Here is a 21,886-nt window from a genome sequence, read left to right as displayed (position 1 = left end):
ACTGCATTTTCAAAGCTTGCTTTCCAGTCCCTTTGCTAGAGGGGCTAAAGGCTCCCTAAAGTCTTGATCAAAGTAGGGAGGTTTTTGACATGCCCAGCGAACAAGTTGTTTGTCCCCTACCTCTAGCTGTTTCTGAAATGTTTGCAATCTCTGATGGTGGACAAGAGATGTGGAGAAGAAAGAGTAGAGACACTCCAGGAGATCAACGCAGCTATGTGAGTTTTGTACACCAGTTTGTATAAGTTTAATGTTTCACATTGCTTGTGAAAAATATACTACCACTATACGATCACTGATGTTTTGTTGTTGACTGGACACTTATTTTGTAAAAGAGATAGCATGAGAAGATCTCTTAAGCAATGCAGCTCACGTGTCCTTTTTATATGCTGTCCATTGAAATGCAGGAAAGTAATCACCAGCTCTGAGTGATCTGTTGCAGAGGGGACACTACACCGGAGTTACATAAGCAGAGATAAAGTGCTATTTTGGGGGGAACTCACCTCCTCTGGGGTCCCCCAGGAAGACTTTTTTTTAAATATTGAAGTTAAAAGCATCAATCTTGTGCACTTTGAGAGCAACATTAAGAGATATGGATACATCTCTCAACACCCATATGTCAAAAAGAAATCAAAGAATCAGAATCAGAAACGGGTTTATTATTTAAAAACACTTCATTTTCCAATTAAATCATAAACTATGTCAAATTATTAGAAGTTGTTAATAATCAGATTAAACAGAAAAAAGGGATGGAAGGAGGAAATAATAATCCCTCATCTCTTGCTGTTTGCGGTTGAAATGATCTCTTTTGCTGGCCAAACATGCTGGATGGAAAGCAGTGATGTCTCACTTGCCTTGGCCCTGTATCTGCAGTCCCTAAATCAGTCATGTTACCCATTGACTCTTGTCTGTTCTGGTGTTCCTGTTCATTGTTGTCTCCATGGTCGTTCTTGTCTGTTGTATCTCCTTCTTGTGTGTCCCTTTCTCCTGTTCTCCTTTCTTCATCCTCTACTCTGTTTGGCTCATCTGTGATGACTGTGTAGGTAAACACAAACAAGTATGTAAGTCAATCAGTTTCCAGCTCTGTCAAATAAATGAATTTCAAGATACACAAATGTGTCTTCATTAAAATGAGTGTCACCACACTGTCACAAAATGTAATACTAACCAATTGAAAATAGTTAAATTTACATTGGAAACCTCTTGTAGATATAACTGTTAAGAGTAGTTATCTGCCAATAGGACAGAATCATTCCTACACAAATGCAGTTTGAGTAATTCACTTAATATATTCACTTAACACTTTAATATAGTCATTTTCACTTAATACTCTAATATAGTCATCTTTCTGCATTCAACACTAAGGAAAGCTGTACAATTTGACATGATAATGAGGAAAAAAGGCCTCCAACAATGCAGATCATTTTTTGATCATATCAATTTTAAGATGGGGGTCAAGGCTTAATATTTGGGAGCATAGTGTCCCTTCCCCCTTTCAGGAGCCCCACTGGATTAGCTTTGATCTGAAATATTTGTATACAAAGCTTGTTAGCTGGCTGTCCATCTCATAATGTTCACATAGAAAATAGCTGTCAATAGGAAATATCAATCAGAAGAATTATAATTTCTTGCAAAAATCTGTCACAAAAGAGGTTGCACATTTAAATGCAGGTGTTGTTATGGCAACGTCAGTGGCCAGACAGCCACATTTACTGCTGCAAATACGTTCAAACATGCTGTTGACACATAAAGCAGTGTTAACTATGCCACCATTTCAGCTGACTTTTTCTCAGAAATACTGTCACATAACATCCATATATTTCAGTGCTAGGTTGATGCTTAGCTAAGCTAACTATGAAACACTTTAACTGACAGGACTCCGGATCAACTGTGTAATGTAAGGTAGCTTCTAGCTTCATGTCGAACACTGACAGTAAGTCAACATTTCCCAGAGAGCTTTCTTTGAAATCATCAGGTAACGCTAAAAAACACAACATTTAGATTGAATGACAAAGTGTTTATTTAATATATCTGGCTACTAGCTATAGCTACTTGCTAACGGTTTAGCTTACCCGCGCGATTCAAAGTAACGTCAACGTAGCTATCATTTATGCTTTGCTTACATGTTGACATAACTTGTAAGTTTACTGACATTTACATACCTTGTTCACCTGGCTCAGGTGGTGGCTCTGGGGTTGTTGAGTGAGCCACCACTTGAGAATTGCCGTCTTTTTTATTTAAAAAAATGTCTAATGCCCATCTTCAGAAACTATGCGTCCGCGGCTGAAAGTTTAAAGTTCAAACACTGTCACAGAGGAGAGGTACGTACCTGTCAGCCAATAAAACACGTTTATTTCCATGCAACTCTCTGATTGGTCTGGTGGTGTCTTGCCTCTGTTGCATTCACTGAACACGGGAAATTACAATCCTGCCGTCCTCTAGGTAAAGTACGGTTAATGTATTATATTATTGAGGGAGAATTTGTCCGGGGCTAAAGAAAAAACATCCGGGGCTAAAGCCCCGGATGCCTACCCCAGGCGACGCCCATGGTCAGCACTGTTGTTGTCCTTAGTTTTAATCTTTATGGTTTATTGCACTTATTGTAAGTCGCTTTGGAAGCGTCAGCTAAATGCTAGGTAATGTAAAGTAACTTCACTATAGCCTATACAAATCACTTTCGGTGACAGGGTTTCTGCAGGGGCAAATTCAAGACTTTTTCAGACCTAACTAGCATCACATGGTATGACATTTAATACCCGTTTCACTATATGAAGGGATGATGGAAACCAAAAGGTATTGTACTGTATGGTCAAGAAGGATTTCTTATTACTTCACATTATGTTCAGTACATTATTGCTGTATACAGGGCCGGCCCTAGACATTTTGGTGCCCTAGGCGAGATTATAATTTGGTGGAAAATTAGGCAGAATAACAATTAAAACTATGGGCTGCTCGATTATGGCAAAAATCATAATCTCGATTATTTGGGTCAATAATTGATATCAGGATTATTAAAAACGATTATCCATTTACTTTGAAAACATCCATTTATTTAAATTGTTAACAGTATGTTTTTAACAGTTGATTACCCTGAACTTTAAGTATAATTCAACTGAAAAACCAATACATTAAAATTAAAAATTAAAATAAATAAATAATCATTTTATTTCGATTATGTTGTTTTCATAATCGTTGCAAGCCAAAATCGTAATTGCGATTAAAATACGATTAATTGAGCAGCCCTACTTAAAACACATTTGATAAATGTTGTTTTCCCCACCTGTTCCATCAGATACTGGACCTGCTTCAGGTTACCGTCTATACACGCTCTGTGCAGAGATGTCGAGCCCTTTTCGTTGCTCTTGTTCCACTAAAATAAATATGAAGCAAAGCAGAAAGTAAAACACTGAAGACATGAAATAAAAAGATTAGATTAATGCTTTTGTAGAGTGACAAATGATACACAACTCACCCTTCCTGCCTCTCTCCTTCCTGACACCATCTTGTCATATCCCTCCAAATCATCATCTAGAACGTAATATCAACATAAAATAACTTGGATTAAAATCCATTTGTCTAGAAATGTCAGGGACCCAGGAAGCTAGTGTTACCTGATTCTGAGAGATTGGCATCGCTGTCCTCCAGTGGCTCACTGTTGTCCATCTCCTCCTCTTCATCCTCCTCACCATCACTCCCATCTGCCCAGCTAGCGGGGAACGTTCTCACAACTTTGGCTAACATTACCTACAGGTTCTAATAATGTTTTAAAGAAACGTTTTAATCTGATGTTGAAAGAACCTTTTTAGGATGTTTATTATTTCAAATAATGTTCCTATAAGGTTTAAGGTTAACTGAGACATAACGTTTTAACTACAACATTCAGAGGATGTTTTGAGGATGTTATTGAGGCCTGAGATGACAGAAAGTGTTTTTATAAAACGTTCCTTTAATGTGATATGTTAACAAAGGTGGAAAGTTTTGCCTGCAACATTCTAAGGATGTGTTTTGGACGTTGTTGGGGTAACACATTAAAGATGTTCTTTATAAAACGTTCCCTCAATGTTACATGATAACAAATGAAGAACATTCTCCAAGCAACATTCTGAAAATGTTTTCAGGATGTTATTGAGGCCTGAGATGACAGAAAGTGTTTTATAAAATGTTCCTTTAATGTGATATGTTAACAAAGGTGGAACGTTTTGCCTGCAACATTCTAAGGATGTGTTTTGGACGTTGTTGGGGTAACACATTAAAGATGTTCTTTATAAAACGTTCCCTCAATGTTACATGATAACAAATGAAGAACATACTCCAAGAAACATTCTGAAAATGTTATTCTTATATTATAAAACGTTCCTGTGATGGCAAATATTAACCCGGTCATGGTCATCGTCAGATTTATTTCTAGAGCGCTTTAAAAAAACAACTTGTTGCATTTGTTTGAAAAGGATGTTTTAAAAAATCTGATGTCACCATAGAAAAACAAACAAGCACGTAATTCATGATAAGATGTAAGCAGATTGTAATGGATATTTTTACACCACCAACACCCATAAAATGGCTCCTACACAGATATTGCATGTTTGCGGTGGCATGTGGGAGTTCCCAGCTAGACACTTTTGGTTCTGAAAAAATTCTGAAAATGTTACCATTCATTGTTCTAGGAATGTTTTCAGCGGGACGTTTTATTTTGGTTCCCAGAATGTTCTTCTGAAAGGTAGGATAACGTTCTCTAAACATATTCTTGAAATGTTTGGTGATAACTTTCTTAAGATGTTTTTGATAACATTGTTAGAACATTATGCCCTACTGTTCTTAAAACGTTTTCAGCGGGACGTTTTATTTTGGTTCCCAGAATGTTCTTCTGAAAGGTAGGATAACTTTCTCTAAAAACATTCTTAAAATGCTTGGTAATAACCTTTTTTAAATGTTTTTTATAACATTGTTAGAACATTATGCACTACTATTCTTAAAACGTTTTTAGCTGCAAGTTAGCTTTTTTTATGTTGCCAGAATGCTATTATTTTAGACTATGAAACATTCCTAGAACAGTGAATTGTTAACATTCTCAGAATGTTTTTAGAACCAAACATTTCTAGCTGGGATATAACTTCCAAACTACAGTGACAGTCCTAAGGTAGAAGGTGATTCACAACAAAGAGATTTGAGGGTGTATTTTCAGAGGAATTTGTCACAATCAAAGACTTCAGAAATGCTCAGTGGTCTTTTCAAAATATCGCCCTCATATTCCCCAGATTTCAAATGTCTGACTCATTGCATTTCCTGAATCTGTCACAAGTTAGACACATATATTGTTTGTTTGGCTCATCTTAACTCTCCTGTCATTTCAGATCCCGCCTTCCTCCAGGCTCTTGCAATCAGCTCACTTCCCTCACCTGGTCTCCCCAGACCTTCCCCTCACCTGTTACTCATTCCCTCATTACTCCACAGTATTTATACCACCTCACTATCAGTTGTCCTTTGCCAGATTGTCTTGTCTTTTCTGCCTAGCTCTCCAGTGTTTGTTATTCTCTAGCCTAGATTCTTGTCCTGCCCGGTTTTGACCCCTGCCTGCCTGTATTCGGATCTCGAGTTCCTGCCTGCCCCCTGTTTGGATTTGGTTGCCTGTCTGACGGATCACCTGGTTCTGAGCCCTGTTCTGCCTTCCCCTTTTCTGATTTGTTTGCCTTACTGCTGGATTTCCTGGTTTTTACCCTGCCTGTCCCTGACCTGAATAAACTGAACATTGCTAAACACTGGTTGTATCTGTGTTGTGCTATTGGGTTCTGATCTGTACCTGTGATTGTGACAGAATTACTCAATGGTGATGGTAATATGCATTTTTATATATCGTTAAAATCAGAACCCTTATTTAAAATCTGTGTTCCACTAGAAAACAAACTTGTTATTTGCGAATGTTTACCTTTTTTAATTGTTTCCATGCTTTGGGATCCATTTGACAGATCTTTTAAGGCTTGTCTTTAATTACATTATTTCTCTTTTTGGTGATTCTGAGAGGTTATACATCACAGTGTAAATGTGGCTTTATTGAATGTCCTGTAAATACTGTACATACAAAATAATAAATATTCTTTATCACAACAAACCAAAAGTGGATTCTGATAATTGTGTGGTGTCTTACACGTATGACTTATTTCTGTACCCAAGAGTTGTTACATTGAATTCCCTATAAAAACATAAGCCTAATATTTAAAAAATGTCCGTTATGCTTCAAATATCTCTCTTGTCCATGAATAAGAATCGGTAAAAGGCTAATTTGCTCAAGTGGGCCCAAAAAAATTATGCAACATGCAAATATATATTTTATGAGGTGATCTTTGTCAGTGAAAACAACAGGATTGTGACTCAGTTATTCACAGAGTGCAAGAACCAAATTCATAGAAGCAGTAGACTAGATTATTAAAAATCGTTTAATTCTAACTAATAACTTTCATGCCAACATTGACGAAAAGTCAACCGTGTTAGTCATAGTAATATGTTTTATATTTGTCTATTTTTGTATTGGTTAAGTTCAATTGTGAGTCCACATTTCAAAGAAAAATGTTCACAATTTTATAACAATTCTAATTCCCTCCGCTGCTAAATACTGTGATAAGGCTAAAAGTGATTAAAACAAAAAGAAGTAGATAATTAGAGATTGTTTGGCCACTATATTTAGTTGTAGCTCATTGTAAGAGTGTCACAGTGGGCTATGCAGTGAAAACAGAGTATTTGGCTTAGTTTTTTTACTTCATTAAGTAAAATATGTATTACTAACAAACCTTAACTGTAAACTGATGTTTCATTTGATCATGATTTATCCCCATTTGATGTGCCGGACCATCTGACCAGACCATCTGCACAGTCCACCATGAGGGACTGCTTCAGACGTCAGACCTCAGAGGCTTCAGCAGCTCCATTTAGCATCTGCCTGCATGTTTAAATTGTCTCTGGAAGCCTAAGTATAGAAGTGGAGACACTCACAGACACTTAATGACTGCCCATTTTCCTGTAGTGTCTCTGTGTGATGACACACAACCAGCGTCACTGCAGGATACCGACGAGACTCTAGCTCCACCTGTTGGTTTGTTAGAGTAGCAGCAACATCCACCAACTGGGTTGAACTGACTGAGCTGTATTCACACTGTGTCTCAAATGAGTGGCACACTTTTACCTTGGTCCACCATTCATATTAAGCTCTCTTACAAAAAACTAATCAGAAAATGCTCAACTTAAAGCTGTACTATGTTAATGTTTTGAGCAATGGTTTAAATTAATATGTTTGAGTGTAAGAACATTATGATTGTTTGTTAAAAATTGATTATTATCACACAACGCAGTTTCGCTCGGCTCTACAGAGCTTTATGGCATCACTTTGTTTTGTTCTTTTGCTACCGTTTTGGTTCACTTTCTCAAAGCCTACAATACCTGCTCATCACCAAACACCAGAAAGACACAGTTAACAACTAGCTGGTACAGATGGTGGAATGTTTAGTATAGCCATTACCCTTCAGGAGTAGGAGAGACCAAAGCAAGAGTCCAACTAATGTTGCCCTGTAGATGCTAAAACTCAATTTATAATAAAACACATCAAAAATCAATAAATGCCAAATTAAGTAACATGAGGAAGGAACTTTGGGGGTTTATACGTTTTTAAGGTACATGGGTTACATTAAAAAAAGACTCACAGTACATATCTATCCACCTATTCAAACAATTAGGTCCTACTATATATTTTTCATGTTGTGCGTGCAAAGGAGTTGGAAGATGAACTGTGGGTGTTAAATATGGTCTCAGTAGTTGAAGCAGGAAGGGGATAGTGCTTGATTCAGTCACACAATAAGAAAGGTGTAAAAACAGGTCACGTATTATTGGAAGGGTTAACACTGGTCATTCGACATAGTGTTCTTTATATTGCAGCTGCTTGGGTTTTTATTTAATTTTTTTGTTATTTAATTTTTATTGTTTTTTTCCAGAAAAATAAACACATACATACATAACAACACAACCTGCTAAATGTATGAGCCCACTGTGCTCTGATTGGTCAGTTCGCCCACTCTGTTCTGATTAGTCAACCACCGTTACAGCGGAACATCAGTGTTTATGTGTTACAATGGCGTTAGCAACCAGGAAATTACACCAGTAATGACAAACAGATGAGAATGCTGCGTGGGGTCTGGGTGCCGTGTTGGCGGGACTTTGCGGGGCTTGTTGCTCCGTCCTTTGAGGCTCGAGGAGCGGACAGTGTGAGGTGGATTACTGGTGTTGTTTCCTTGCTGCTGCGTGGGGTCTGCGTGCCATGCCAGTGGACACCGCAGAGCTCAGCCTGAGCACCGCGGTGTCCACTGGCATGGCACTTGGTCTATATCCAGCATCCAGGGAAACACAGCGGGAAATCCACCTCACACTGTCCGCTCCAGTAGCCTCTGTAGAGCCTGCACTCTACAGGGGGTGTCCCTATTGTTCTATAGCTGTGTGCCAATTGGTCCATTTGGACTTAGTGACGTCAATAGGCCCCGGAAGAAAAAATGGAAAAAGAAAAATCTCCAACGAGGCGTTCTGGGGCAGCATAGACACATCTTTTCTGTGTTTTAGAAAAGTTTTACTCGCTACAGGGTGTACTTTGAGGGTTTGTGACTTTGCAGACTGTTTACATGCAGAAAAAGTTACATAACACACTACATATTTTCACTACAGTAAAACATTGTCAAAGAGTGCATCCCCCAAAAACATTTCCTGCTTGTAACTAAGCCTTACTTTGACAAATATGTATGTAAAAATGTTTGCTGTAATAAATGACTTCGGTCTGACAAATGAAAGGTCCCAGTAAGTTTATATTTCTACTAAATTGACCTGATATGAAAAAACACAAAGTAACAGAAACATCTCTGACTGTTTTTTAAAATCTTAGTATCTCACAATGTGCTGCTGTGAGCACAAAGTCCCCTCTCACCAGGGCCCCCCCACAGTTGTGGCGTCCTCGGACTTGCAGCGAGGCCATGTGCGGTCAAGATTGACGGGCAGCATCTCTTCCTCCAACAATATAAGAACCATCAGCCCCTGAAATACAACATCACAATTCATTAATCGCCTGTGTTTATCCAAATTGCTCTCAGTTGGCAGCCAATGCTGATTTATATGTCTCATCTTACCATTAAAGGAAGAGCAGCAGTAGTAGGGAGCTGGTTGCCATGGTCTCTGCTCAAATTCACACCTTCCACTAAAGGTCTTGTCATTTTTAGAGAAGTAAAGATATTACTTAGTTTGTGGTCTTTATTGCTTCAGTGTGTTTGCTAACAGTCTGTTGACTTTTCGTAAAAGGATGGTTGGATTACAAAACACGTGTAACTTGCATGTTCAAAACAGGCTTTCATAATAGATGCAAGAAACTTTTAGTGTTAAAGATAACGGCCATATTGAGGCCCACAACGCTTTAAGGGTTAAAACTGCTGTATGTGTCACAGTGTACAAGATTACAATTGAATGTCAAAGTTGTTTAGCAAAGGTGGACATTTTGAAAAAAAAGCTACGAATACACGTTTCCTGGTTCCACCCCTGGTACATTGCAGCCTCTGTCAGAAGTGTGTGTGTGTGTGTGTGTGTGTGTGTGTGTGTGTGTGTGTGTGTGTGTGTGTGTGTGTGTGTGTGTGTGTGTGTGTGTGTGTGTGTGTGTGTGTGTGTGTGTGTGTGTGTGTGTGTGTGTGTGTGTGTGTGTGTGTGTGTGTGTGTGTGTGTGTGTGTGTGACGCTCCATGTTGGCATGTTTTATTTTAATGAGCAATTTGATTAAGTCGTGGACGTTCGGGTCGTGGCTGAACCTGTCTCTGCGGTCCTGCCTTGGGTCTCGTCATGCTGCTTCCCTGATGGCTTCCACAGGATTGTAGCTGACATCCTCGTGGATTCATCTTCTTATTACAGACACATGCATTTCCTAACATTCGGTCTATATGCTGTAAAATGTATTATCTCTTCGATTTACACACGGCATCTATTGCACGTCTGTCCGTCCTGGGAGAGGGATCCCTCCTCTGTTGCTCTCCCTGAGGTTTCTCCCATTTTTCCCTTAAACTGTGGGTTTTCTCTGGAAGTTTTTCCTTGTACGATGTGAGGGTCTAAGGATAGAGGGTGTCGTTTTTCTCATACTGATATTCTGAACAATCTGTGCTGTTGTATTTGCTGTAAAGTGTCTCTACTGTAGGCTATTTTTATTATATGTACAGCACTTTGGCTCGACCAAAAATCGTTTATAAATGTGCTATATAAATAAAACTTGATTTGATTTGGTTTGTAGACTAGTAAAATGCAACTGTCAGATACCCATATTCATTAAAGTGACAGAAACAAAAGTGTGGTGTCTCGAGAATTTTTACAAACTTTATTTTAATATTAGTGCTTAGATTTAACTCTTGCAAATTGTTGAAATAATTATGTATCTTTCCTCTTTTCACTAGTTTACATCACATGTATGTGAACAAGAGCTTTATTGAAGAAATAATGTGGTTTAGTGTAATGCAACACATGGTAGACAGAAACACTCTGCTCTAACATGTAACTGAGTCCCTCAGTTATGTTAAAAATATTTTCAAATTCACCTGTTGAAACTGCAGTAAATGTCAATATAAAACTGCCATTTTAAGAATCAAGTATCACTGTTTTGATTACTAAACACTAGAAATATATTTTGCATTTCTCATAATGACTTAAATACCATTTCGTGTACCCTGTTGAAGACCGTTACCATAGAAAACAAATACTGCAATATTTTGAATTTGGTTTTGTTTTTTATCAAATGGTCATATTTATTCATCATTATTTGGATGAATTAATGAGGACATGGTTCATGTGTGCCTCGCGTGACACAGCCTAATCAAACATTTCTTTGACTTGTGTGACAAACTAGCTGAACCTCAGTAACCACAGTTTCCAACCTCAGATATGAGTGTTGATGTCAGAAGACTCCAGACTCATATCTTCAAGTAAAGTGTCATACAACGTGTTTTATCGTCTTGGTATACTGCTGTATGCCAGACACGTATGCAAACAGCGTTTCAAGTGGCTGCCCTTTGCCTTTTTTAGGAACATAGGAAATAAATAAATAACATAACATATAATATTACAAATACTATCATTCACAACCTTTTCTCTCTCCTGAATGGTCATTCTCCATAATGTACTCGATTTACCAATAGTAGGACTGTTTCATTTTTAATCTTTTATATTACATTATCTTATTTATAGGGATGGCATTCATATCTTCGAACCTGGAATAGCTTCTTAGCGATGTCATAGGACCTTCACTATGGTTTGCTGAGGTTATATAGCTTCATTGAGCTATATAGAACATCAACATGTTATATATATTGTTATAAAATATTTATGTTAGTTAGGTTAAAACCAAAACGCAAGTTAATTTATTTATTTCATTGTTTTTAACACACTTCTTCTGTAAAAAAATATTCTGTTAATCCCCTTGTATGAGTGTCTTGGCTGACCTGCTTCTCTGACTAAGCAGCTCAATAAATAAATATCTATTTTTAATGTTGCCATTGCATTAAAGAGCAAACACTCAGTGACTAAGACACATCCTTTCCTACCAAATACAATACAATTGTGCTGAAGCAAAGCTTTTTGAAATATTGTTAAATTTCTTTCAAACATTTCTTCGCTTCAATACAGCGGTTGATCCAGGAACGGTATTCTGAGATATTAATGTAGACGTTGGGTAAACCTGGGAAGGAACAGTTGTCGTTGACAGTCGCAATTCCAACAGCTTTACCCTTGCACACGAGGGTTCCACCAGCATCTCTCTGTGAGCAGGAAATATCTTTATTTGTTAAAAAGATTATGCATGATGTTATACCTTATTTTGGAATAAGAAACAAATGTATCTCTGAAACATACCTTACAAAATCCTCCCTTGTCTGTTGTCGGTTCTCCACCTGTACAGATAGCATTGGCACGAAGTCCAGGAATCTGCACTTTGCAAGCCTTCGGGCTGATGACAGTCACATCCACCACATGGAGCTGATCAACATGATCTATGTCATTGTTATCCACTGGAGCCCATCCAGCTACTTGGCACTTTTCTTTTAAATCCTTGTCAGGGTCTTGAAGTTGATTTTTTTCTGGTAGATCTTCTGGTTTTTTGGAATTTATCTTGAGACGAATAAAATCAAAAAGCAGTTTTTCAAAACACAGTCTTACTCTACATCAGGGGTAGCCAACACGGTGCCCGCGGGCACTCAGTCGCCCGCAGGGGCAACATGAGGCGCCCGCCGGGCACGTTCTAAAAATAGCTCGCCAAGCAAATCCAAAATGTATAAAATACACAAAACAAAAAAGGAAATGTAATTAAAAGAATCTCCCCCATGCATAAACGAAACCTAAATCATAGCGAACTAGTCTATCTACTTACTACAACTCTATATCTATCTAACACCCCTCCTCCCCCCACCCCCACAATGAATATCGACCAATCACGTTCTTGCTTGATTTGCGGGACCAGCGTTGCAGTCGGGAAGAAAAGCAATGTGGCACCTCCCCGCTGATTTTCCTTCTGGCAGAATCTACACAACACATCAGCCCCATTGAACAGCCCATCATGCAGCCTATACAGCACATGAGGGGCAGAGTTTTACTGTGTGTGTTGCAACTTGCATATTTATTTATTGCACTTGACGCACACACACGCATGGCGTAATCTCCACTGGGGACAGGGGGGACATGTCCCCCGCTCTTTTCAAAATCCCGTTTGTGTCCCCCCACATTACAAATATGTTTATTATTATTTTTTAACGCAAGCCGTCATCGCCACGGAGGAGCACACAGCCTGTGTGTGTGTGTGTGTGTGTGTGTGTGTGTGTGTGTGTGTGTGTGTGTGTGTGTGTGTGTGTGTGTGTGTGTTTGTGTGTGTGTGTGTGTGTGTGTGTGTGAGTGCACCCCTTTATCTATTTAATATAGGCTAGATAAAGTAAGAAATCATTCCAATGTGTACAATAGGACAGTACAAAAACAGTTTAAAAGGGGAGTGATTAGTAAAATATGCATAAATAAAAAGAAAGAATGCTAACTAGGTAACACAAGATAAGAATAAACAAGTTTAAATAATTTATTATTGGTTGTGATCATATTCCAAAGATGTTTGTTTCTTGAAAAGTATACAGCTCCCTTTCATCTGAGTGTTGAGAGCTGTATCCATAAATTCATGTTGTGCTCAAAGTGCACCAGATTGATGCATTTCACTTCAACATTTAAAAAAAGAATCTTCCCGGGGGTGCATGCCCCCAGACCCCCCTAGAGGAGGTGAGGTCCCCCCTGGAGGATGTGAGGCCGCCCCTAGAGGAGGTGAGGTCCACCCCCAAATAAAGCAGGTTAAAATAATTCAATTGCATACATGTTCTTTTAGTAAACACTGAAAACGGGTCCCAAAGACCCAAACAGCACACAAAGGTTAAAGGTAAGCATATAATAATGTTAAAATGTGCTAAATATATACACTGCAAAAAACAAAAAAAAGAGGAGTAAAAGTAGCCCCCGACTTGTTTTATTGTTTGAAAGTAGCCCTCACCCTAAAAAAGGTTGGTGACCCCTGCTCTACATCATATGTCAGGTACAAATTGGTTTGTTGGAGCACATGAGTCACTTAAATAAAAGTTATTGCGAGCAGTATTAGAGTAAATCAACCGTTTTTTGGTTGTGCTGTGCAAATACTATAAGCAGGAATATTGATTACTATTTGCTTCCCCCCATTTATTTACATTTACTCCCACTGAATTAAACTCAGTTGTTTAATTTTCTTCAAAGCAAGGTACTACTTGGATGAATAAACTTACTTCAATGAGCATGATGTCAGTCCCAATTCCAGGTGGGGGTTTGCATGTGGATATAATGTGTTCTTTTCTTTTATTGCCAGGTTTGCTGAGATCGTAGGTGCCGAGAACAACCATTACTTTTCCTTTTTTGTCACTGAAAAAGACATCAGTGAGAGGTTATTGTTGTATTTTGTAAAGTTGTGACAAGACAGAACAAATGAAACATGCTTTTTACATCAAATAACAAAACATTATAGAAAAGGAGGAGTAACTTACAATTTACACCCCCCATGGGTGACAACAAAATGTTTGCTGACAAGGAATCCTCCACATATGTGTTCATCGTCTTCCTGCACCGATACCATATACTTCATCAAATCATCGCCGGCAGTTGTCCCATTTATGATTTTACTTCCAAGTACTGTAATCATATGAATAAAATAACAAAGAGTTAAAACTATAGTTATTATCTAATTTTCAGGATGAAGAAAAGTCATCAGAGCAATTTACCGTTTTGATCTTGGCATGCCAGAAGAAAAAGAAGCAGAATCTTGTAGAGCCCACGCATCGTGGCGACAGGATGATCAGCCCGCTGTCAAGTGGAACCTTTTTACTGCAGAGTTCGAACTACACAATATGATTGCCAATTCCATCTATTTATCTTCACTTCCAAGCACATCCTGCGGGAGATGTTATTTTGCAACATTGCAAAGAACATACATCATGTAAATACTATGTGTTAGGACCAGTGGCGTAGCCAGGAATTATTGTGTGGGTGGGCCTGGAGAAATGTAGGTGGGCCAGGGGGAGACATATTAAGCGTGGGGTCTGAGCTGAAACTTCATTAATGATTTTAATGATTTTTTAATGCACTAATAGAACATAAGCATAAATTAGCAGTGAAAACAAAAACATAGGCACTGCGGCCTCAGAATGTGTGTAAAACTGACATCCACATAGGGTACACAACGGTACTACTACTTTTATCGATAGCGCTTATGCTTATGCTCCAGGTTCAGTACCAACCACATCATAAAGTACGCGGACGATACAACAGTGGTGGGATTCATCAGGGACAACAACGAACAGGCCTACAGGGAGGAGGTGAAACATCTGACAGACTGGTGTAACACCAACAACCTGATCCTGAATGTCGATAAAACAAAAGAGATCATTGTCGACTTCAGGAACAAAAAGCACTGTCACCCACCACTCCACATCAACGGCACAGCAGTGAAGACTACAGACAGCACCAAGTTCCTGGGGGTGCATATCACAAGCAGTCTGACCTGGTCCACTCACACGACATCACTATTTAAGAAGGCACAGCAGCACCTACACTTCCTGCGCAGGTTGAGAAGAGCACAGCTTCCCCCTCCCATCCTCACCACGTTCTACAGAGGAACCATAGAGAGCGTGCTGACCAGCGGCATCTCCATCTGGTCGAGAGATTGCAACGCCAAAGACTGGAAGTCTCTGCAGAGAGTGGTTAGGACAGCAGAGAAGATCATCGGAGTGTCTCTCCCTCCCATCAGAGACACCGCTCAGAAACGCTCCCTGACAAAAGCCCAGAACATTTTGAAAGACCCCACTCATCCTCACCATGCTCTGTTCTCCCTGCTGCACTCCGGCAAGAGGTTCTGCAGCATTAAGAGCAGAACAGCCAGATTCTGCAATAGCTTTTTCCCCCATGCCATCAGACTGCTGAACAGCAAGTAGACCAGTAACATAAAGATTACATTACGCTGTGTAAAGAGCACATATTTGTTATATAGTAGGCCTATGTCTATCTTATTTATATGTATAAGTCTTTATATTTTAAACGCACACTTTATCTTTAATTTTATCAGCACCACGTCACTATTATTTATGTACAATTTTAGCAAGTTTTTATATTGTCCTGTTCCTGTAAGCCAGTACAACGAAATTTCGTTTTAATAGTACACTCTGTGTCTTGTTGAAATGACAATAAAGTATGTCTGTCTTATCGATCCGGTCCTTCAACACTTCAACTTTTATCGGTTCTTTTGGAGAAAAAATTAAGGCAAACTAACTAAACAAATTGTGAACAAAACTAACATTGCTTTTTATTTCAATTAAATAAACAATATTTCACATCAAAAGAAACAACAATGTTTTAACAAATCGTATTAAATAATGTGATGACAGAACTGTAAACAGAATAGCTGAAACTTTAACAAAATAAATAACTCAGTTACCTCTAATCATTAACCCATGTTTGTATAATGTAGTTAGCTCCGTGTGTTGCTGCTAGCATACATAACACCTGACGTGGAAACGTTACTCGTGGACGGGGCTACAGAGCTACTAGAAAGACAGTTGAACCCGGTGCATTTCTCCGTCTGAATGTGGAGCACTTTTGCTAAATGTTTAGACAAATTGCTCGTGTTACCGCCCTTACATGCTAAACTCTTATTGCACTTTTGGTAACGAGTATTGTCCATATCGACACGGCTATAGTTTAACCACACCTCGGAGCGCGTTCTCTCCGCCATCTCCTCCGTGTGTTGCTGCATGTAGCAGCTGCGTGTGTGTAAACTGCCCCGCCCCCTCGCTCATTCACTCACGGCAAAAGTTACTTTACTTACTATAAAAACTCACGGTAAAAAAATGCACTCCCTATTCCATTGTCATGAAGGTGGAATCTAACTATATCCAGAATAAGTTGTATTGGATCCAGGCTAAAAACATGTTTATTTCTGCTGTAAAGTTGGGCATTTTAACATGGGGGTCTATGGGAATTGCTCCTTTTTGCATCCATCCCCTGTCGGCCACTAGATGAACTGCAGTTTGTGGCACTTCCTTCTGGGCTTCCCGGCTCTGCGCTATGAAGCGCTGATTGGCTGTGGGTGGGCCAGACGTGCATGTGGGTGGGCCTAACCCGGGCCCACCCACAGCTACGCCACTGATTTAGACACAATTAACACTTATAGTTTCATGTCTTGTTCCATAAGAATAGATCATATTTGTTAAGTGTTATTATGGGAGAATTACTATTCTTGTGCTACTACTGCCTTATTACGCCCATATTAAGCAGCGCAAAAACTCATGTACAACAACTTCCTTACTTGCAATAAATAAGCACTAATTAGAGTGTTATTGAGGAAAAACTCTCAACTAATGGCTTATTACTTGTAGAATATGGTCATGTAGAATACGGCATTAATAAGTGTTGTATAATGACTAATAGAGAGCCATTATACTGCTAATATGCATGCTAATTAACAACTAGTTGATGGTTAATTTGTGTACCTTAATATAAAGTGTTACCAAATACTTTTCTCAACTCTTTTGGTGCCATTTTTGCACTTGCTGTTTTAAAGATTTTCCAACTTGTTTTGATAGAATTGTAAATCACAACAATCAATTAAATATATTATGTAACACATTTCACATAACTGTATTAGAGTAGTTGAAAGTGAGTTGAAATAATATATAAAATATTAGGCTCGTCTTGTGTCTGAAATGTGCTATATAAATAAACTAACCTTAACTTAATATGTTTGGTTTCAACTAACTCAATACAGTAATGTAACATTTGTTGACATTATACACAACGTTTCAGTTTTTTAGTGCACCTCATAGCTAATCAGAAAGCTTAACATATGTTTGCCATTAGCTCAAATGTTGTCTTATTATTTTCTAAAGCCTGTGGAAACAAAGTGGACCCTGTGTACGAGGCCTTGAGGTTTGGCACGTCGCTGGCACAAAAAGCCAAGAGGCCCAGTGGCTCTGAGTCTCCTCAAAGAAACTCGGTAAGAAAAAGGATCATTCATCATGTTAGTGTATTTTCTTAACGGTGTCAAACAAACAATACAGATCACTAACACTTCCATTTTTATTTAAGTTAAAACCCAATGTACATACAGTTCAGTTAAGGTAATGTATCTTTCTATATATTTTCTTCTCACTGCGACAGACATACTGTTACTGATTGTCTGAATAGATACTGCCCCTGCAGGGCTGTAAACACTACCAATAAAGGCATTCTGGTCCAGGCACTGATGAAGGGAGATGTGGGTGCAAAGGCTCATGTTACAGCTCTGAAGATGGCCGGGATGATTGTAGTGTACGGCTACACTCTCCAGCCTCCTCTCATCTCTGTAATACACAAGGAACTCTGTTTTTCATTGCTTATCACTTTTTAGTGTAAGCTAACATGTCTGGATACGTGCCTCCGTAAGATGACATCTGAAAGCTGTTGGCCATCCTGTCCTGTCCACTGCAGCTGTTAGTGAATGTGTGTGTGTGTGTGTGTGTGTGTGTGTGTGTGTGTGTGTGTGTGTGTGTGTGTGTGTGTGTGTGTGTGTGTGTGTGTGTGTGTGTGTGTGTGTGTGTGTAGGCTCTCAGAGACAATGTGATCTCCACAGGGGTTATGATAATAGTTTCCAAATGCGGACTAGGAAACAGTTTTCTCGCAGTTAGCGGGTTACACAGTGAAAGTGGATTCATTTTTAGCTAGTTTTCTCCTCAGAGTCTTCTGTTAATATATCTCCCTATCTCTAATCTGTTTTATCTTTTCTTTCTGCAGACCAATGACTTGGATAATGTTCCAGAGGAAGTGGTGGCTCACAGCAGCAGGCAGGAGCTGTCGAGAAAACACAGCGATGATGGTGAGTATCTGTTGCGGTACATTGATTACATCTGAATTACAGCCATGCAGTGACACAGGGTAAACACACGCTCACCCACCAAGAGAGTCTGAGAAGGTTGCGACATCAAATTGTCCTCCGTTGAACCATTAAATAAGCTTTTCTTTGCTCCTTTTGTTGTGTTTCCTAACTCTGACCCGGCTATAGAGTATCCTGTAGAAAAACATTAGGACCTCTCTTTTTCTTGGTCTGCATTGTGTGTAGCTCTTTATTTAAAAGCTGCACAATAGTCTATGCAGTGAAGGTCAAGGCACTGACCCGTTATAATCTGGAGCGTTCACTAGGCAGGGAAGGAAAGGACGACAAGGTAAATGCTCAAGCCAACCAAGGTAGTACCTACCTGGCCCTTTCCTTTAGAGATTACCACCTGACCCTACTAAAGAATACATTATGTTCTGAGCCAGGGTCACCTTTGGGCCATGACACTGCTCTGCTTTCTTGAACGTGCTTTAGTTCATTGAAAAATAAAACTATAAACTATCTTTAAATAGATAGTTTGAAAATGTGTGAACCACAGAAGAAAACACAAGGCAGACACAGTCACAATTTCTCATAATTAAACTTAATGTATAATATCTTCCATGTTTCTGGTAAGGTTTTAAACTATTCCTAGTGTGTCTTTTTGGTGTCCAACATATCATCTTTTAGACATTGCAGCCTTTACTAGCTACTATTGTAGAATTCAATCTAACTTCTTGGATTCATTTGATTTCATTTAGTCTTTATTTTTGTATACAGTTTTCACAGTAATCGAGAACGGAAATGAGCATTACCTCCAGCCAGAGAGAAGTCCTGACGACTTGCCGGTAAGAAACACATCCATTTTAATCTTTGTACATACTGTATTACAGATTTAATGCACAATACGTGTTTAGAGGAATTGCAAGCGAAGCAGTCTGGTCATCACAGTGATTGCTATTCTGGGACTCACAGTCAGTACAGTAATGAGTATTATTGGTGCAGTCTGACAACCTCTGAGAACAGACTTTGTTACTGACCAGTGCCTGAACTCTTCATGGTCACTCTGAGAACTAATACCCAGCCAGTCGGTTCTGCCTCCAATAAGCTCGCTGCTCTTTGCCCCTCGCCTCAATCGTCACTGCTCGATTTCCCAGGACTCTGAGGGAAAACTTATCTTCCTGCTGTAACAAATCAAACCGGAGCTGACAAGAGCACTGGCCTGAACTGATAGAGAGAAGCTTTGAAGTCATGTAACGTCTCAATCTGCAGCTCTGTGTTTCTGGTATTATTTTCTACACCGTAGATGCAGTGATAATGTTGCACAATTCATGCTGGTGGTGGGAGAAAAAGGTTAAACCTCTCTGAATATCTTGGCACCTCCTGCAGGGTAACCATGAATATTTCATGGGCAGATTTCTAAGCGGCTCTTTTCCTGTCTATCTTTCAAAGTGTTTTGGAGAGGTGCTTTCAGTATCAATGTTCTTTGTGCACTTTGTGCAGCAATCTATCATGTTTACTTTTATAGTTTAACATGTTTATCTCTGTTGTCAACAATGGAAAAAGCCACACAGATATTTGGACAAACACAAAAATGAACAAATAACCATACATGGGAAATAAAACTACACATGCAGACACCTATCCTCTCTGCAATACAATATGCCATCCGTCCATTTTCGGGGAAGAGACTTGAAGTACATTGTGCTGTGTTATCAGACTGGACCGAGCACAGCTGGCAGCCGGCTGTGTGTCCGTCCGCAGACCGCTCCATTAGCTCGGGCTGGAGGACGGACAGATGGAGGCTCTGCAGGGTAATGAGCAGGGGAAAACGCTCAAACTGCCTCTCTGCCAGCGATGAAACCTCCAATTTGAGATGAGAGACACACACAGGATCCCCATCTGTTCACACTTTCCAGGTTTTGTGTTAAACTACACAAGATCTATTGACATTCAAATTGCCATGGTTCATTTTTGCGTGGATTATTTGTTTGGGAAGTTTGCTTGTGTTGTAGGTGGAGCTTTTTCTGTTTATTTGAGGCAGCTTTTGTTCATTAAAGTGTAAAACGTTTTACCTCCAATAGCCAAACGTATCTTTACCCTTAAAGCTGTGCCTATCGATATTTTTATAAAACAATGGATCAAATAAACATCTGTAGCAACTAGTAAGTACATCATGGAGCATTTAGGTGCTAAACTGTATAGCAACATGTTCGAGCAAAACAGTGCAAGATGGAGAGTAAATGTTGCTGTGTTTGCTAGACATGTAAACAGGCAGCTGTTGGCTGACATGTGCAACATAAAAAGTTTATAAGGTGCAGTGCTGGAATTGGGCCGGTACTCACCGCTACGCAGTACCGGCACTTCTGGTTCTGACCCATGGAGTACCGGCACTTCTTGCTCAGTACCGGCATGCTGGCGGTACTCCGGTACTCATGCACCGTGCCAGTACTCAACACTCTCCCGCCGTTCTTATTATACATCCATATATATATATACAGCCGCCCGGTACTCAGTAGATGCGTCATGAGGTGCCGAACGGACATTCTCATCGCTCTAACCGCTGGAGTTTCACAGCGGCTGTCAGCTCTTTACTCCTGTCATTCAAACAGAACGTGCTGGAGAGGGGGCGGGGCTTATCTTCTCCATGTAAATACTGTGGTGGAAACTGTAGAGGAAACTTCTGTGTAGCTATGCAGTGGGAGTCACCGACTCAGGAAGGAGACACGGGAAGAGCAGTAGCTTTGATGTCAAACACATGATGGTTTATTTGGAGTTAAACGGCCGGAGGATTCACATCACAAGTCCAAGAGTCAGAGGTTCTGACTTCACGGTAGAGTTGCCACGTCAATTCTGGAGAGCCTCTCTCTTGCCAGCCCATCTAACTGGTTTCGCAGAGAGTAAACAACATATTTGAGGAGATAGCCTAAACAGTGTGGGAACACAGAGCTACTTGCCTCGGACACTTATGACCTCGAAGATTTTACCTTGGAGTCCACAAATACAGAGAAGGAAGTGTCCCAGTGTACCCACAACACAGACCATCTGTATCCCAGTATTGACCGGTCACAGAATGGGAACAATAACATTATTGGCTAAGCCGCCTGTGTCCTTAAAGAAGGTAAACAGACATCGAGGTTTGTCCTGTATGTTACAAATTGGCATGATAATTGATGATGATAATTATTTCCACAACAGTCCTCTCTTTTTATCATTTATGATAACCTAAAAACATTAGTCTAATAATAATTTGGTCAATAATTAACTCAATAGGCGTCTCCAGGTTCGAGTGTGGTCTCACCTTACATCAATTATATCACAAAGTGGAATAAGATTGAAACATTCAATCACAATGATTGATACAGCCAATCATAATAGGAAAAATCATCTCTCATCAGTGTTTGATCATCTTTTGTCAAAAGCATAATAATGAACACACATAAAACAC

General features: G+C 39.4%; 3 protein-coding genes across 7 annotated transcripts; 1 reads left to right on the top strand and 2 right to left on the bottom strand.

Moving 5' to 3' along the window:
* Positions 1–2,259: 2,259 nt before the first annotated feature.
* LOC117561407 (tonsoku-like protein) lies at positions 2,260–9,048 on the bottom strand. Its single transcript, XM_034238806.1, has 4 exons — positions 8,917–9,048; positions 3,470–3,525; positions 3,278–3,367; positions 2,260–2,280 (listed from the first exon to the last, which is right to left on the bottom strand). The coding sequence occupies exons 1-4, from the start codon at positions 8,996–8,998 to the stop codon at positions 2,260–2,262; spliced, it is 249 nt and encodes an 82-aa protein (XP_034094697.1). The 5' UTR covers positions 8,999–9,048.
* Positions 6,327–14,613, bottom strand: LOC117561389 (trypsin-1-like). 5 transcript variants are annotated; one of them, XR_004571365.1, is made up of 7 exons: positions 14,318–14,607; positions 14,084–14,228; positions 13,829–13,961; positions 11,898–12,152; positions 11,725–11,803; positions 9,150–9,225; positions 6,327–9,057 (listed from the first exon to the last, which is right to left on the bottom strand). XR_004571365.1 is itself a non-coding variant. In XM_034238767.1 (6 exons), the coding sequence occupies exons 1-6, from the start codon at positions 14,373–14,375 to the stop codon at positions 9,005–9,007; spliced, it is 723 nt and encodes a 240-aa protein (XP_034094658.1). In that variant the 5' UTR covers positions 14,376–14,608; the 3' UTR covers positions 6,327–9,004. The 5 variants fall into 5 exon arrangements, 4 of the variants coding, with proteins under 4 accessions (XP_034094658.1, XP_034094671.1, XP_034094637.1 ...); XM_034238767.1 differs by lacking the exon at positions 9,150–9,225 and having other exon boundaries at positions 14,318–14,608; XM_034238780.1 differs by having other exon boundaries at positions 6,327–9,225.
* A 2,136-nt stretch (positions 14,614–16,749) lies between these two features.
* LOC117561400 (SH3 and cysteine-rich domain-containing protein-like) lies at positions 16,750–20,333 on the top strand. Its single transcript, XM_034238794.1, has 3 exons — positions 16,750–17,583; positions 18,360–18,441; positions 19,219–20,333. The coding sequence occupies exons 1-3, from the start codon at positions 17,434–17,436 to the stop codon at positions 19,335–19,337; spliced, it is 351 nt and encodes a 116-aa protein (XP_034094685.1). The 5' UTR covers positions 16,750–17,433; the 3' UTR covers positions 19,338–20,333.
* The last annotated feature ends 1,553 nt before the right edge of the window (positions 20,334–21,886 follow it).

The sequence above is a fragment of the Gymnodraco acuticeps genome, unplaced genomic scaffold, assembly GCF_902827175.1.
Source record: "Gymnodraco acuticeps unplaced genomic scaffold, fGymAcu1.1, whole genome shotgun sequence".
NCBI classification, from domain to species: domain Eukaryota; kingdom Metazoa; phylum Chordata; class Actinopteri; order Perciformes; family Bathydraconidae; genus Gymnodraco; species Gymnodraco acuticeps.
The sequence above is the reverse complement of the archived record's forward strand: the minus strand, read 5'-3'. Positions and strand labels throughout refer to the sequence as shown.